At 28.9% G+C, this 17,603-nt stretch overlaps 7 protein-coding genes across 7 annotated transcripts; 2 read left to right on the top strand and 5 right to left on the bottom strand. All coding sequences in view use genetic code 12, as the record gives it.

Annotated features, from left to right (window-relative positions):
- Window positions 1-20: 20 nt before the first annotated feature.
- Window positions 21-2,925, bottom strand: PWP2 (snoRNA-binding rRNA-processing protein). Its single transcript, XM_064882490.1, has one exon. The coding sequence runs from the start codon at window positions 2,898-2,900 to the stop codon at window positions 72-74; it is 2,829 nt and encodes a 942-aa protein (XP_064736243.1). The 5' UTR covers window positions 2,901-2,925; the 3' UTR covers window positions 21-71.
- Window positions 2,926-2,935: 10 nt separating this feature from the next.
- Window positions 2,936-3,773, top strand: RJT21DRAFT_53369 (uncharacterized protein). The gene is made up of 2 exons (XM_064884963.1): window positions 2,936-3,514; window positions 3,580-3,773. Exons 1-2 carry the CDS (start codon window positions 3,125-3,127, stop codon window positions 3,580-3,582), a joined length of 393 nt encoding a protein of 130 aa, XP_064736242.1. The 5' UTR covers window positions 2,936-3,124; the 3' UTR covers window positions 3,583-3,773.
- Window positions 3,755-4,716, bottom strand: RJT21DRAFT_131589 (uncharacterized protein; the record flags this gene model as incomplete). The annotated part of the gene is made up of 2 exons (XM_064883065.1): window positions 3,755-3,922; window positions 3,997-4,716. The coding sequence occupies 2 exons, from the start codon at window positions 4,714-4,716 to the stop codon at window positions 3,755-3,757; spliced, it is 888 nt and encodes a 295-aa protein (XP_064736241.1).
- An 80-nt stretch (window positions 4,717-4,796) lies between these two features.
- On the top strand, window positions 4,797-6,154 carry RJT21DRAFT_53312 (uncharacterized protein). Its single transcript, XM_064884962.1, has one exon. It carries the CDS (start codon window positions 5,171-5,173, stop codon window positions 6,143-6,145), a length of 975 nt encoding a protein of 324 aa, XP_064736240.1. The 5' UTR covers window positions 4,797-5,170; the 3' UTR covers window positions 6,146-6,154.
- Window positions 6,155-6,163: 9 nt separating this feature from the next.
- GSL2 (Gsl2p) lies at window positions 6,164-11,059 on the bottom strand (the record flags this gene model as incomplete). Its single annotated transcript, XM_064885598.1, has 1 exon — window positions 6,164-11,059. One exon carries the CDS (start codon window positions 11,057-11,059, stop codon window positions 6,164-6,166), a length of 4,896 nt encoding a protein of 1,631 aa, XP_064736239.1.
- Window positions 11,060-11,929: 870 nt separating this feature from the next.
- Window positions 11,930-13,263, bottom strand: RJT21DRAFT_133476 (S8 family peptidase; the record flags this gene model as incomplete). Its single annotated transcript, XM_064883200.1, has 1 exon — window positions 11,930-13,263. The coding sequence occupies one exon, from the start codon at window positions 13,261-13,263 to the stop codon at window positions 12,073-12,075; it is 1,191 nt and encodes a 396-aa protein (XP_064736238.1). The 3' UTR covers window positions 11,930-12,072.
- A 1,746-nt stretch (window positions 13,264-15,009) lies between these two features.
- On the bottom strand, window positions 15,010-16,051 carry RJT21DRAFT_122728 (uncharacterized protein). The gene has a single exon (XM_064882489.1). It carries the CDS (start codon window positions 15,957-15,959, stop codon window positions 15,219-15,221), a length of 741 nt encoding a protein of 246 aa, XP_064736237.1. The 5' UTR covers window positions 15,960-16,051; the 3' UTR covers window positions 15,010-15,218.
- Window positions 16,052-17,603: the final 1,552 nt, after the last annotated feature.

Raw genomic sequence — 17,603 nt, 5'->3', positions numbered from 1 at the left:
TACGATAGTTGTCTATTAGTGTTGATATATATACATTATGCTATGAATTATGCTAATCTGTAGTGGGCTTATTAGTCATCAGAGTCTTCTTCTTCTTCATCATCATCTTCATCTTCATTATCATCTTCATTATCATCCTGTTCTTCATCAGAGACACTGAAAACTATACCATTAGATGACTTGACTTCCTTGCCAAACCAACCACCCAATTCTTCTTCGTCTCCATTCAACTCCTCATCTTCCTCCTCTTCATCCTCATCATCTTCCTCGTCCACTTCCATTTCGACATCCTCAATAACTGCCTCTTCTTCATCATCTTCTTTTAAATCTCTTGCAACAGTAAGATATTCCAATAAGTAATTATTTCTCTTATTTAACAACACCACATCCTTACCCACTTTATTTAAGAATCTCTGAATCTTTTTCAAAGACGATTGAAATTCAAATTTATTAAGATTAATATATTGACCATGGAATTCCAAAATATTCTTAATCCATAATAAATTATATTCAAAATGAGGATTATCTTCTAAGATTAATAAATCACTTATAAAGTCTAATATCTTAGTAACATAAATTACTGGTAAATCACTGGCTACTAATTTTATATCTTTAAGTGATATTGATTCATATACTTGATGAATTAAATGAGTTTCATTTAATCTGAATGCCATTACTAATGCCATTAAATATTCCTTTTCAGTTAAGGCTTCAACAATGGCTTCAGGAGTTATATCAAGATCCAAATCAAATGGATCAAATAATGTAAAATTATCAACTGAATAAATTAATAAACCTTCAGTTGATCCAGCAGCAAAAGCTGATGAAGTTGGAGAAAATTGTATAGATGTAACTCTTACTTCTGGTCTTGTATTTCTTAATGAAGGATCTCCACGTTTAGATCCTGGAATTGTTGAATCTAATCTATCTTCAACATCACTTGCTTCACCAGCTTCATCTATTAAATCAAGTGGTCCAGCTCCATCAATCATTCTATTACTATTTAAAAATTCTTGAGTACCATTAAGTTGTAAATTTTGTGATACAATAAATCTTTTTAATAATACTTCATTAGAAATATCATACATACAAATTGAATTATTATTACCAGCTCCAATTAATGTTAAACCATCATATGAATAATTTATAGTCGTAAAATATTTAGATCTTGCAGAATTTTTACTAGTGAATCTATCTTCTAAATGTCTTCCACTTAATATATCTCTTTTACTATCAATTAAATGAATTTGATTACCAGTTTCAATATCAAATACAGTAATATATCCATCTAAAGTACTAACAGCTACTTCTTTACAATCAGGTCTAACTGTTAAACTTAATGCATCACTCTTTAATTCAATTGGTTCAACTGATAAATTTCTACCAAAGATATTCCAAACTCTAATAGTCTTATCCCATGATGATGATACTAATACTGAATTTTCATTACCAAAACTTAAACATGATATTGGACCTTCATGACCATTTAATGAATCTAATAATTGACCAGTTTGAACTGACCATACAAAGATTTCAAAACTATCTTGAGATCCTCCCACAATAATTTCTCCACTTGGATCAACAGCTATACAATTAAATTGAATTCTATCAGTAGCAGTATAAGTTTTAAAATTTCTAAATCTTATAAGATCCCAAGCTCTAATTGTACCATCTAATGAACAACTAAATAATACATTACCCTTTTTACTAAATTTTATATCAGTAATACTTGAATTATGTTCCAGAAATGTATATAAACAAAATCCAGAATTTACATCCCAAATCTTAATCTTTCCATCATCTGATGCAGTAACAATTCTTGAACCATCTGGTGAATAAGTTAAAGAATTTACTGAATCAAAATGTCCTTGTTGTTTAAGTATATAAGTTTCTGAAGCCCATTCATAAACCAATAATTGTCCAACTTTTGAGGAACCAAATGCAAGCCATTCACCTGTTTTATTTACTTCACATGTATCAATGGCATTTTGTCCCATACTTAATTGTTGAATCATATTAAAATCAGGTAAATCATATAATCTAAATTCACCATTAGTAAATCCTACTACCAATAAATTAGTCTTTGGATGGAAAGTTGCACATTTAACTTTTGAATCAGAATGGAAAAAGTTCTTTGCAGTAATTCTCCAACTCATTGGTTTTTCAATTTTTTCATCATTATCATCTTCATCTTCATCATCTTCTTCTTCTTCATCTTCACTTTCATCGGTTGGTCTTTCAGTATATTCCCATTTAAATAAAGCTCCATCTTTACTAATAGTATATATTATTTCTTGAGTTTCATTGAAAAAGGCTTTAATAACATAATCTCTATGACCGGCTAAAGTCATTGCTACTGATTTTTCATCAGAATGTAAAGAATAAATTTTTGAAGTCATATCTTTTGAAGTTGTTATAAAGAATCGAGAATCATTTGACCAATTTATTGATAAAATATCATTATAATGACCTGAATAAATTCTATGACGAATAAATGGAGAAAATTGTCTATCTTCAGTAACATCTGGAGTTTTCCAAACTTGAATAAATTTAGTTGTACCAATTGCAAAATAATGTCCATCAGGACTAAATTGTAAATCTTCAACTGATCCTTTAAAATTAAAATGATGTAAGACTGTTTTGGATATGAAATTAACTAAGATGGCTCGTCCATCTTCATCTACAGAAAGCAATAAAGTTTGTTGCTTATTTAATGCAATTCTAACAATATTCTTTCTATGTTCATATTCAAATGTGAAAGATCGATTATTGATTAAATCGAAACAACTAACTCGATTTCCTACAGGACTTAATAATTTCGTTCCATCTTCTGAAAACAATAAGTTCCCCTGTCTATATACCGTTCCCAATAAGTTTGAGAATCTGAAATCTGATTTCATAGTGGTTTATTATTACTTATTAATTGTCTTATTAGTACTATACCCATCGCTTTCGAGATTTTTCACTTTTGATGAGATGCCTAAAAAAATTGGGCTGTGTGCAGGATTTTTCAACTCAGCTAATATACCGACAGTTATAAACATGGAGGGAGGAATTAATGTAGAGTAATAGAGAAGAGAAAAGTAAACAAACCAGAGTATCAACCAGAGTCTAATCCTTAAGTATGAGTAGTCTATCGAATAGAGTAATGAACATGAAGTTCATGCAAAAGACTGAAGGGTCAGAGCGGAAAGAGGGAGTGGAAGAGGGAGAAGTTAAGAAAGTTAAAGATAGTTCAGAATGGGTTAATCCCAATACGGCCGAATTAATTCGAAAGTTTAAGACTCGACATGGAAATAGTAATGTTCATAGTATAGGATATGGTAGTATTAATTCATTTAATAATAGTAATAATAATATTAATGTTGAACAAGTTCCTATCATACCGACAAGGAGACAATGGGGAAGTGCTACTACTACTACTACTACTAATAATAAAGATACTAGTGATGAAGAAGATATACTGGTACTTAAAGTATCGAAACTTAAGGATGGTAAATCTCAAAAACTACAAGTAAGTATAACATTTCTTTAATTATTTACACTATTCTATATTACAGATTACTAACATTTACAGAGTGACTTTAAAAAGTTGAATAATAATAATAATAAAGAATCTCAATCACCACCAGATTCTTCACCGGATTTAGTTAATGAATTATGGAATAGTATTGGTAAGAAGCGGAAAAGTGCCCCTACCAATACGGAACAAACTAAGCCTAAAAGGAATAAGATTCAGAAATAGATTTAGTAGTTACTTCTTTTTCTTTGATTTCTTTGTAGTATCATTATCATTATCAAATCCTGCTTTGATTATAGCATCACGAGCTGCCGAATTTATATGTTTAAATCGATCTGGTCCAAGATGGATACCTCCGAACCATCGACTTACTACTACGATTATATTCCAAACATCCATCATCTATAGTATAGTTTAGTTAGTATTATAATTACAATTATGATTTAGAATATTAATAAAATTGACCTCATACATACCGTTAATAAATGAAGTAATCGACTTCCAGCTGCTGTTTCTCCATCATCATCACAATCTTGATATTGTATACCATTATCTTTCTTAATTCTCCAACTACTTATATTATGAGTAGCTCGACTAATTTTCTTATCTGAAGTTAAAATGTTTAGGTATTGTTGAGCTTGTTCGAGGGAATTGACTCTTCTAGTGTATGCTATAAAGGTTGAATTGCGATCTACAATTGGTTGAGATACGATCCAACCGTCTAGAGGGTTGGTGTTAGTATTAGTAGTAGTGGTAGTGGTGGTGGTGGTATTAGTATTAGTATTAGTATTAGTATTAGTATTAGTATTAGTAGTATTAGTAGTAGTAGTGGTGGTACTGGCAGTACTACTACTCACTGGTTCATCCACAGTATGCTGCTCATCATACACATCCAAAAACTCTTGAGCTTCATTGATAAATTCAAATAAACACACTTGATCAGTATTGAATACTCTTAACATAATCTCTGTGAATTGAGTCTCTAGATATTTCAAATCATTATAGTGTAACAGATGAGTAATTACTTGAATTATATTTGGCATTAGTTGAGGATACTCTATGGGGAAACTTAATTGAATTTGTAATTGCTCATGATTAGGTATAGTTACATTATATACTTGAGGGACTACTGGGTTACATGAGTTAGGGAATATGGCATTTATAGCCTCCAACTCTTCGGTAAGTTCCTGTGACATAGTGGAGAAGTGTAGGAAGTGAAAAGTGTGAAAAATGTGAAAAATTATGGAATGAAAAATTATTTCAGTATACTGTACTATACTATACTGATAGTGGATTATACTATACTGATAGTGGATTATACTATATTATACTGATAGTGGATTATACTATATTATACTGATAGTGGATTATACTATATTATACTGATAGTTCTGATACTTACACATACTGATAGTATACATATATTGATACTGTACTACTCATACTGTACTATACTGATAGTATACTGATTTACTGATAGTTTACTGATTTACTGATAGTTTACTTATACTGTACTGATACTACACTATACATACTGTACTGATACTACACTATACATACTGTACTGATACTACACTATACATACTGATACTACACTACATACTCCTACTGTAATATACTCCTACATTGTTACTGTTCCATACTTTCCCCATGACTAAAGCTGAAACACTCAAAGCAGAAGGCAATAAAGCCTTTGCCAAAAAGGAATACTTAAAGGCCGCTAAACTCTACCGAGATGCCATAAACTTAGACACTCTAAATGCCACCCTTTACTCCAATCGAGCTCAATGCTTTATAAAACTCGAAGATTATGAACGAGCTCTAAAGGATACCATTCACGGTATTAACTTAGATCCAGACCACAAATTACTTATAAAGTTATACTATAGACAAGGTTTAGCATTACATGCATTACATAGAAATCAACAAGCAATAACTAGTTTTCAAAGGGCTTTACAATTAGATCCTAATGAACAATTAGTTAAGGCTGAAGTAACTAAGATACTCAAGGAGTCACCGACTACTAATGAGAATATAGAAATTCCTATTCGAGAGGTACAAGATTTACCGCAACAGTTCAATAGTCTATTGAATATTGAGTCACACACCCAAACTCAAACTCAAACTCCAAAGCATGAAGTATCTGAACGAGCTCATACTGAGATAAATGAACTTTTTAGTAAGACTGAGTCTAACAGTAAAACACAGACTAATCAGTCTAACAGTAAAACACAGACTAATCAGTCTAACACTAAGATTCAGACAACTGACTCTCCCATGACTCACTTATCAGCTCTAAGGAGTGTACCACCTGAAAAAAAAATTGGTGCTTATCGTTACGTTATTGCAGCTTCATTAGATGATTATATTAATACTTTCACTCTGACAATTGAATTAGAATTCTTACAATTTTATATTGAAGCTGCTAATTATATATCTAATGATATAATAACTAATTGGGATTCTCAAGTTATAAAGCATATGCAATTCTTTAGTCAACTTGGTAGATTTAAACTTAGCTTACAATTAATTGATGATAAATTAATTCAACAATTATTAACAAAATTTAAATCTCAATCTCCTACCAATTATAATACTTTATATAACTTACTTAATAAGTCTTAATTAACTTATATAACTTACTTAATAAGTCTTAATTAATCCTCGATGTAATCCCTTTCGAGTATTAATAATTCGATAAGGTTGAACTAAATCAGCTAATTCTGCTGGTAAATATTGTTCTAAATCAATATCAAATATTTTAGTAATAATATATGGTAATAAAAATATACTTGAACCAATTAAAATTGATAATATAAATATTAATATATAAGAATTGGCAATAAATCTTCTTTTCCGTTTAAGTCTACGAGATAAAACTCGAGGACGAATTTGTTTACCAGGTTTTAACCAAAATAACATAAGTGAATGCCATTTATCTGAATAAGGAATTAATAATATAGGAATTTGACTAAATAATATTAAATGTCCTACAACAACATCTCCAACAAAATAACTCATTTCACTTATTTTACATATAAATTCTCGTAATGGTTGAGTAAAAATATACCAACCAAGTCCTGCAGTTACCCATTTCCCTGACCACCATGATTTATTTGATTTATCATGACGAAATTCTTTAGAAATTAATGTGGCAGTTATAATAAATAATAACCATTTTTGAATCATTATTGATAATGTAAATCCTAAAATAGTTCTAGAAAAATCCCAATTTTGAAATAACCAAAGTAATTCAAAAAAGAATATATGATTAATAAATACTAATGAATGAACTATTATAGCTATCCAACTTGGAAATGATTTAAATATTAATGAAATTAATGGACCAATCACTAAGGAAATTATAAAGAAAATTATTAATATAATACTATCAATTAATAAAGGACTTATAGTAATAAATAATATACGTTTTATACTATTTACTGGTAAAGTACCTTTAGTATCATTTTGAGCATTAGCAAATAAATAAGCAAATGCTATTAAACTTATTGCACCAGCTTGTAAAATTGATTGAGAAATTATAAGATTAAATCTTGAAGGTCGAATATCATTTAAAACTTTAAAATCTTCAGTTATATGAAATTTTTTTGTTTTAACTCCCACAATTCTACTTCTACCAAGTCTTGTAAAACTTATCCATGATGATACATTAAATTTTCGATTACCTCGACTTAACCACAGTAAATAATCTTTATAATCAATAAAAAATTCTGTCCACAGATATTGATTAGGATTATAAAGAAATGGACATATTAATAATGCAATTACTGTAACCCAAAAATATAATAAAGATAATTTCCACATTGAAATTGAACAATATAAAATAAGTAAACAACATATAGCTCCAAAATATAAACTTTCAGAAGCAAATCGTGAATATAATGTAGAAAATGAAACTCTTATAGTGGCAAATCCTCTACCAGTACCAATATATCGAGCTCCACCAATTGCAATATCACTTACTAAAGATTTAGCATAAATTCGACAAACAAATACTTCAAATAATGGAGAAAATGATGCAAAATGTTTACTTAATCGAGTAAATGCTTTATAAATCCCTCGTTCAGTTAATTCTTGAACTCCTAATGGTACAAAAGATATTAAAAATACAATAAAAATTGAAAATATACTTCTTTCTAACCATTGAACTACAGGAATTAAATTATAACATCCAACTGGTCTTCTAGGATCAGTTATTGGTCTAAATCTATCAAATTCACATATAGTAGTTTCATTAGTTAATGCAGCTAAATTAATTCCCACAAATAAAAATAATTGAATTGATAATATAATAAATACATTATTTAAATGAAATCCTGGATGAGCATAATAAAATGATAAAAATCGATCTAATGGTAATTGAGTACCTAAATAAAAATATTCTCGAGATAACATTTGTTCACCCATTCCTGCTCCAATTTTAGTGGTGAAATTTAATATTGATCCAAATCCTAAATCTCGTCCTTTACCACATTGAACATATTCACAATGTTTAATTCTTCCACCTCTTAATACAGCATTCATTCCAGCATAAATATCTTCATTTAAATGTAATCCCTTTTGAGCTTTAGAAACTCCACCTCTTGTTAACATAAATATAGCATTTAAAAAATCAGGATGACCATAATGTAATTTCCCTCCAATATGAGCTAAAGTTCGAGCAAATAATGTACCAAAAGTTTGCTCTTTACCAGCTGCTACATCTCCAAGAATTCCAATATTTTCTGAAAATATATATTCTCGAGTTCCAATAATTGCTACTGGATGAGCTTGTTCAGTTGATTTTAAATCAATTGAATATGGATCAGAAGAAATATGCATTTCTTCAAATTCTGCAAGTACACTTCGAATTTTTAAACATTCTTCTAAATAATTATCTTGATTTGCATCAACTAATTGAATATATTCACCTCTTGTAAAAATTACAGCATGATTTTGATTATCTGATTTCCCATCTCCTAAAATTGGATTACCAGATAATTCAATTTTATATTTTGGTTTTCTTGATCCATCTTCTAAAATAGCACAAGTTCCATCAATTAATACTGAATAATAAATTTTTTTATCTGAATTTTCATTAATTTCTTCATCTAAATAACAAATTTGTAATTCAGGATATGCTCGAAGTAATAATTCAACATTTTCCTTTTCTTCCAGAGAAAAATATTTAAGTCTTTGCATTGATACAACAATTCTAAATTTTCTTAATGCCATAATAGCAGCAGCTTCTAATTTATTTGTTTCATCATTAAAGGTAAAATCAGGAGTTTCAATATCAAACATTAATTTTATTGCTCGAGAATAATTCATAAATCCAGAAATAGTTCTATAAAGAGTTTGAGATCTTAATGAAGCCCAAATTCTAGTTCTTAAAATATATTCTGGAGTGGCAATTTTATATCCAACTGAATAATAAGTTAAATCATCAGATATATCTTTATGAAGTGGAGGACTTGAAGATTCTGAATCAAATTCTTCTGCTAACATTTTTGTATCTGTTACAAAACATGACCATTCTAATGGATGTAACAGTTTTAAATATTCTAACATTGTAACATGAGAATATTGTTCTTCTTCTTTAATAATTTCTCGTAATGATAAAGTAATCTTTTCACTATAATGAGGAATTAATACAGAAAATGATGGCATAGAATCTATTGAATTAACTTCAGGCATTGGAGTTGATAATGATTGAGCAAAAAATGTAATTCTTCTTTGAGCTTCAGATTGATCATAAAATAATGCTGATTTCATAGTTTGATCTTCTTGAGATACAAAAAATGTTGGTTCTTTAAGTATTGTACCTCCTTCAATATTTGGATTTGCAACTTGTTTATAAATTAATCTTTGAACATGTTCTAATGATAATAAATGTTCACGATACATTGAAATTATTATAGCATTCCAAACTTGACTAACTAATTTTTTACCTTTAATACTTTTATCATTTGGTGGAGCAATTATTTTTGAAAAGATTCTTTTTGGTAATCTTGAAAAGATATTTCTCCAGGGAGTCCAAATTGATGTTCCAATATAAAATGATCGACATACAGAAAAGATTGTATTCCAAACAATATACCAAAGATAAGTATCAAGAAAGAATAATACAATATCAGTTAAATAAATTAATCCTAATACAATGATTGTTTGATGAGAACATAACCAATTTCCAATCCAAATTTCTCCAGCACATCTAGTCATTTTCATAGCACTTAATTCTCTTACTGGATCTCTTAATGAAAGAGTTAAAAAGAAATAAGATTCAATAAATTTAGATATAAATATTGAAAACCATAATCCATAAGATGCAACTTTATCAGAACCTTTTAATGAATAAAATGATCGAGTAAATAATTTAGTTGGTAAATATCTTCTTCCCTTATTATTTGGATAATTATCAAATAATTTTCCTAATGGTATAAATGAACAATAAATTACTATAATAATTGATAAAATAAATTGAATTATTGAAATAGTTAAACCTAATTTTGTTTGAACATTTAATGGATAAGTTATAAATAAATAAATTGTAGGTAATAAACTTATACTCCAACCAATTAATAATAATAATAACCTTTTAAATAAATGTTGAGCTCCTGACCATTTTCTGGGAACAATCATAAATTCAATAATTGTACTTATAATACAAATCAGTAAAGCAATAACTCCTGCTAATGACATTATTGATAAAGTTATTTGAACTGTTGGATGATTATCTAAATGTTGTTGATAATTCTTGGTATATAAAGTAGGAGAATTATATGAAGTATAATACCAAAACATTGAAATATGAATAATCCAAATTCTATTAAAATTTGTAAATACATGAGACCAACTTCTTGTTTCAATATAAGTTTTATAAAATACTTTATTCCAATTAATTTTATTAAGATTTAAATATCTTTCACTGGGAATTATATTCATAATTTTAGTTTTACCATCATTTAAAATAATTTTATCAAGACCTTGTTTATACCAAAATAATTGATTCATATCATCATAACCAATAATTGATTGATGATCTTTATCTTTATGATAATATTTATCATCAATCTTTTGATAACATTGATCACGATAATAATTATATAATGGATTAATTACATGATTTAAAAAGCTAGGAGTTATATTTTCAACTGGTACATCAGTATTTAATGAATAATAATAATCATTACAACATTTAAATATAAAACAAATACATTCAGGCATAAATCGAATATTATTTGATTCACCCCAACATAATAAATATAATCCAATTTGTATAATACAATCTGCTGGTGATAAAGAATTCATATTAATACACCATTGAGTTTCTGCTTGTTGAAGATTTGTATTTGATTTATTATTATTATTATTATTATCATCTTTAGCATCATCAATATCTAATTGAGCTGCAAAATACCATTTCTTAAAATTAGAATTAACTCCTCCAATATAATCAGCATGTAAAGATTTTAATGCATGATAAGATCCCATTCTTGAAGCTCTTGAATCTAATAATCTCATAAGATAATCAAACATATTTCTTGTATTATCAATTTGAAATCCAAATACTTCAGTTAATTGAATGAAAATTGATTCAATGGCTTCTTTTGTAATAGGAACATTATCAGAATTCCATGAAGGATAAGTATCATAAGCTTTTGTAAATAAATTATAAATATCCAGTTCAGATATAAATAATCCATCACCTTTACTTCTTCTATTATCTTCATCATCATCTAATCGATCTCCAAGTTTAACATCTTGCCATCGACCAGAATTAACAAATGGAGTTTTAAATCCACTTAATGGAATCCCTGTAGCATTAACATTAACATCTCGTTGATCTTATCATAGTTTGTTAGTTAGTTAAAAAGTTTTTGATCGTCATTTTTTGACTGTCAGTCACTAATTAATGAGGGTATATCTTACTCATACTCATGGCAGTAGCAGCCATTCTAAGTAGTTCTATAGGATCTGATTCATATGCTGGCGTATCTGACGGCCGAGCCGTGGCGTTCTGTCTGGGCATAGTTGCAGGTAATAAACAAGTAGTAGTAAATAGTAAAGAAGTTCAAGTTGGCTGTAAAAAAGTATCACCAAATGCGTAGAGGAGGGAGAGGAGGAATGTCAAGTGTCGGTCAACCAATGACTACATACAGGTCAGTATAGATATAGAGATATAGAAATAGAGTATACAGTATACTGTATAGTGCTCTATAGTAATCAGCATACTATACAGTACCATACTGCTTTTACTGTACTATTGACTATACTGTAGTCTAGTACTATAGTATTATAGTGCACTTGACTGTACTCACTATACTAACTATACTGCTACTTTACTCTACTCCATTCATTGTATTCACTAATACTATATTAATATACTATTCTATACTATTATTATACTGTTACTATACTTACTATTGCTACTACTGCTACTACTGTTACTACTGCTACTACTGTTACTACTGCTACTATACTCTATTCTACGCCATTCACTATACTACTACTCTATTCATACTAATACTCTACACTTATTCTACTTACACCTAATCTTCATCAGTTTCACTATCTGAATCATACTCTTCAATCCCATTATATGCTATTCTATTGGGAGTCTTTTGTCTTAATAATAATGAAGTTCTTGGAATCTTATCTTTAATTGCCATACTAATTAATTTAGATTTAACTTGTGATACATTAACTCCTTGACTTAATAAATTAGCAACTAATCCTGCAACAGCTGGTGATGCCATTGATGTTCCTGACAGATATTGTGGATCATCATTTAATCCAAGACTTGCAACATAAACTCCACTAGCAAAAATATCTACGCATTCTCCCCAATTTGTAAATGATGCTAATGTATCACTATAATCATCAATTGCTCCAACTGTAATGGCAGTTTCTGCACTTGCTGGACTTGATATACATGCATTAATATTAGAATTCCCTGCTGCAACAACAACAACTAATCCAGTATTAAATGCTTCATTAACGGCTCGGTTTAATACCAGATTTTTATATGCTCCTAATGAAAGATTGGCAACTCCTGGTTTACCACTTCTCATCCTATGATTAACTGCAAATTCTAAAGCCGATATTATTGTACTTAATGATCCTGATCCTGAACTATCTAATACTTTAACTTCAATTATTGTTACTTGTTTGGCAACTCCATAAGTTTCTGATCCAATAATACCTGCCACATGAGTTCCATGTCCATTACTATCTCCTGAACCTTCTTTAGTAAAATCAGCTCCAAATATTGCTCGACCTTGTAAATCAGGATGATTAACTTTAATTCCTGAATCTAATACATATGCATTAACTCCTTGACCTTGAGCTTTAGAATTATACTGATATTCAAAATAAGTTCCCAGTTTTAATTTCTTCCTTCTAGATATTCGTGCTAAATGTCTTGGAGCATCCTCTTGTACATTAATTTCTAATGCTTTAATTTGAATATCAGGAGTTATTTCTGAAACTAATGGACACTTTTTCAATCTTTCAATTACTGTTTTAGAAAAATTTCCTGAAAATCCGCTGAAATTACCAATACTAAATGTATTACTTATAAGCGCTTTAACTCTTTGAGTCTTAGGATATAAGATATCATAGGCTAAAAATGATTGTAAGGATTCTGAAGGCTTTAAAGATACCAAGTAAGGTACTGAACCTTCTACCACTTGACCTCCTACTAGAAGTACTATGTAAATTATTAGGGAACTTAACTTCATTGGATAAAGAACTGTTGGTTATAAGTGAGAAAAGGTAATCTTGGTTGCAAAAATTTATATACTCAATGAGTGGGAATCCACCACACCACTAAATAAAGAAATATAATAGTTTATAGAGAGTAATACAGTCTAATATGTCCTGAATTGATATATCGGTATATTTACATTAAACAAGCCAATTGGGACTTAGGGTATAGGATAGGGTATATACTATTGTTATCAGAATACTAAAGATTATACCTGGTGTATATCAGTTATACATAGAGATATATATCAATAAATAAATAATACACATTGGTAATACATATAGCCTTGTGTTTTTAAATGGCTATGGGTATTTTAACCTCTTTTTTAACTTAGCTATATTATACCTTAAAAAAAATAGTAACCAATAATTGCATTGGGATGAACAAATTAAGAGAATTATTAATTAATATGGAAGAGGTAGGTAATGTGTTTAATTGCTAATGTGAGATTTTTACGTAGATATTATCATTATGAGAGGAGATTGGCAATTTATTTACTGCTAAATCCTACTTGAAGCATGCTTATATTGAGTTAGTGGAACAGAGCAAAATCGTGAACTCATTTAGACTACATCAATAAATAAATTTATATAATATTGTATATTCAGTCAGATGTTTCTAAATCTAACACATTGGAAACTAAGACATTTATGCCTGTCAAAAATTCAAAAATTCAATGAGGTACCACATTCGTATCAATACGGATTCATTTCATCATAAAAGAATCCACCATGCTTTTAGCAAGTAATAACCTAAATATAATTGAAATGTTAATTATCTATATACGGTGCTCTATTTACCTTGGCATGCAGGAAAAAGGTTTAGACAAATTCAAAGGTAAACGCAAATGGATTAAAAAATGAGAGGGAATTCGCACTTTATATACTTTTAGTCTCATTTTTACAGCCAAATAGAAGAATGTAATTGAACTCTACATTGTAAATCAATTTATATAATAATGTATATTCAGTCAGATGTCTCTAAATCTAAAATCATACAATTAACAAGACGTTAAATGTTTAAAATTAGTATCCATCATGCTTTTAGTAAGTAATAACCTAAATATAGTTGAAATGTTAATTAGAATTTATTGAAATTTATTCACAAGGATTTGCACAAGACCTGGCATGATCAAATTAACTTGATGTATATTCAATGCAAATTTCAAATGTTAAGGCAGGGAAAAGCATGTACATATGTCTAAAAAACCTCGTCAAAGAAGTTCAGCCTACATCTAGTTATAAAAACATACATGATATTGTTAGTAAGTAATATCCTAAATTTAATTAAAAGGTTAGGTGAAAAATGGTATACCCTGAATTATATAAATATGGATTTCTCAACAACAAAGAATCAACGTAATACCTCGAAGTAATTTCTTAACTATTATCTTTTACTATTTTGTAGAATTCTCATCCGTATTTATATTAATTCCTAATCACAAATGTGAAACAAACACAATACTTATTATTTAATAAATGTTATAAAAATATCCTCAAATACAAAAAATAACCACACAAGATAAATGCGTTATTTCTTAGAGAATAATATTTCAATTATTTTCAAGATTCAAAAGTCTTAAAAGTAGAATTATTTGCTCTATAATGCAACTTAACTGATGTGATTGTACATTAACTTCTACAGCTATGACTAACTAAATATTTACATAGTTAATTTAATATATTGACAAGAATCCAATGTAGTAGTATAAGTAATGAGTCACTACTTTCATATTTACATAGTTCACTTGTCTTGTCTGAACTTAACAATAAGCATTCACTATATTCAAAGTTTTTTTAAGTTATCAATAAAAGCATATAGAGCTCCAATCTTCAAGTATTAGTAGCTCAACTAAGTAGTGAACATTTTTATTATACTAATGAAGAAAATATACAGAAGAGATGCTTTTACTAAAACTCATAGATATATTCAAATAATGCAACAAGATATTAAATCAAGAGAATCTAAGTCTAAACGTGCTGCCATGCTAAAATTTCTTGGTAGTTCTGTTTTTATCTTAGTACCATAACTATAAGCTGGCCATTGATAGTTTTTATGCCATTCCATATAAGAGTGACTAAAATCAATAATACAAACTTTCTTGGAATCTAGATCTTGGACAATGATATTAGAAGAGTTTAGATTTAAATGAGCTACTCCTGCTTGGTGCATTTGGGAAACTGCTCTACGAATGGTTGGTTCTAGGTAACGTACCTCTTTATAGCTAAATTCACAAAGCCTCTTACCCTTAGCTGGATAATTATAAAAAAACCCACTGTCTTCCATTCTGTTAGGAGTCACTTCGGAAACATATCTTGCTGTTTCGTTAATTATAACTCCAAATTCTGATATCTGTGGGACAAACCCAAATTGACGTAGTTGATGAAGACTAAATACTTCTTTAACAAAGTTTTTAAGACATAAAGCTAAACTTTTGTGAGCATTACCATTTGAAATTGTGAATGGTACTGTTCTAATTGGGTCAAAGATATTTAAAGTTGATTCATTTCCAAACTCATTCTCAATCTTCACCACTATGGAGTTTTTGCTTCCAAATGTGGAACCAGAAATTACTTGGATCCATTTCTTTCTATAAAACAGGTTATTAAAATCTTCCATGTTTAACACTTTGAAATAAACCCGACCCTTTTTAGATACTTGTTGTACCATTTTCCATAAATTTTTGATTTCGAAAGCAGATACATCATAAATATCATTAACAACTTTATCAGGTACCTCAGTTAATTTGCTGGTATAGTGAGGATCCAATTGTGAAGGTAAAAACTCTTCCTCATTATTTATAAATTCAAGTAACTTATGAATGAAATTACTAGAATTTTTATAAAGATGATTAATAGCTGATATTTCTTTTCCCCCAACTATTGATAACCTTCGAAGAAGGTCATCCGATCGATATGAATGTATAGGATTAGTTAAGCATGTCATAATGAAAATAAACAACTCTAGAGGGGTTCTTAGTTTATACATTTTGCAAGATAATTTTCTTAAAAGCTTTGAGTTTTGATAAAATTGTTGCAGAGGAAAAGCATTATTAAAATCAATGGCAATTATTTCACTATTATTTGATAATATACCAGCCATACATTTTAATGAAAGACATTCACGAAGAATCTTACTGAAAATTTCATTCATCCTAATACCTGGTTCCTCATCAGTAGTTTGATTTTCGAAATATTTCCTAAAGGAAAAATTGTTTACATCAAAAGGTAAGAAAACATCATTATAGCTGATTGTAATATTTGGTATTGATCTATTTTTTGGACGATCTTGTTTTTCCAAACCATATCTAACTTTATTTTCTAAAGTTGCTTCCAAGAGGAAATGTAAGGGTCTTATTAAGTTCCATGTAGTAAAGCGAATTTCCTTAGAGACCCGAAGATCATAGTATGATGTATGCCCACAGATATAACCAAAAGATAAAAGCTTTGACATAGGTATTTTAAAAGAATATCCTGGAGGAATTTCATAATCGAACAACTTAGTTGATTCGGGGAAAAAGTTACCTATTAGAGGTTTAAATTTTAGGTAAGGTTTAGGTTTCGTGTCATATGATGGTGATTTAAATTCTTTCTTGGGAATTTCCATTCGAAGAAAGAAACTTATGGATGTATAATTAACAAAGTTTAGTTCTAAGGAGTTTAAATTCTTTTTCTTTATATAATCACGAAGATTATTTTCAAATACTTGGACAACTCGAGAAAGATGTTTGTTATTTTCATAAGGTAGATAATTTAATTGATGGAAATTATGAAGTTCAAAGAGAAGAATTATACATCCTTCCTTTGTATATTTGATTTGTAATTGTTTCAGAATTTGGAATTCTTTTAACTTTGTATCTAATTCCTTATCAGATATTTGTTCAAGATAAAGTGTTAATCTGTATTTATCATGTTCGTATTTTTGTTTACCTTGTTGATGAATTTTTAGAGGATATATATCATCATTTTTAAAATGTTGAGTTAATGCATTTATGGCAGTTTCGAAGTTGATTAACTTATCTAATTGACTCATCTGTATGACATGAATTACTGATACGAGTAAGTATTAGAATGACTTACAGAACGACTTATGAGTCTATAGTCTGACTGTATTGCATTGAGAAATTACGCAGAGCATACTCATTTTGCAACCATTAAAATGGGCAGCACACGCACCACCAAATAGAGTAACTCTAACAACACATTAAACTCAACTAAGGAAGACAATGAGTACACATAAGTACTTAGTATCACTCCTGTATGCAGATATCTACGTAATCTCTATGATAATTATTCACAATTATTTGGTTAATGA

The sequence above is a fragment of the Scheffersomyces amazonensis genome, assembly GCF_036850825.1.
Source record: "Scheffersomyces amazonensis strain UFMG-HMD-26.3 chromosome Unknown RJT21scaffold_7, whole genome shotgun sequence".
Classification (NCBI taxonomy): Eukaryota; Fungi; Ascomycota; class Pichiomycetes; order Serinales; family Debaryomycetaceae; genus Scheffersomyces; species Scheffersomyces amazonensis.
This window is presented reverse-complemented; position numbering and strand designations above follow the sequence as displayed.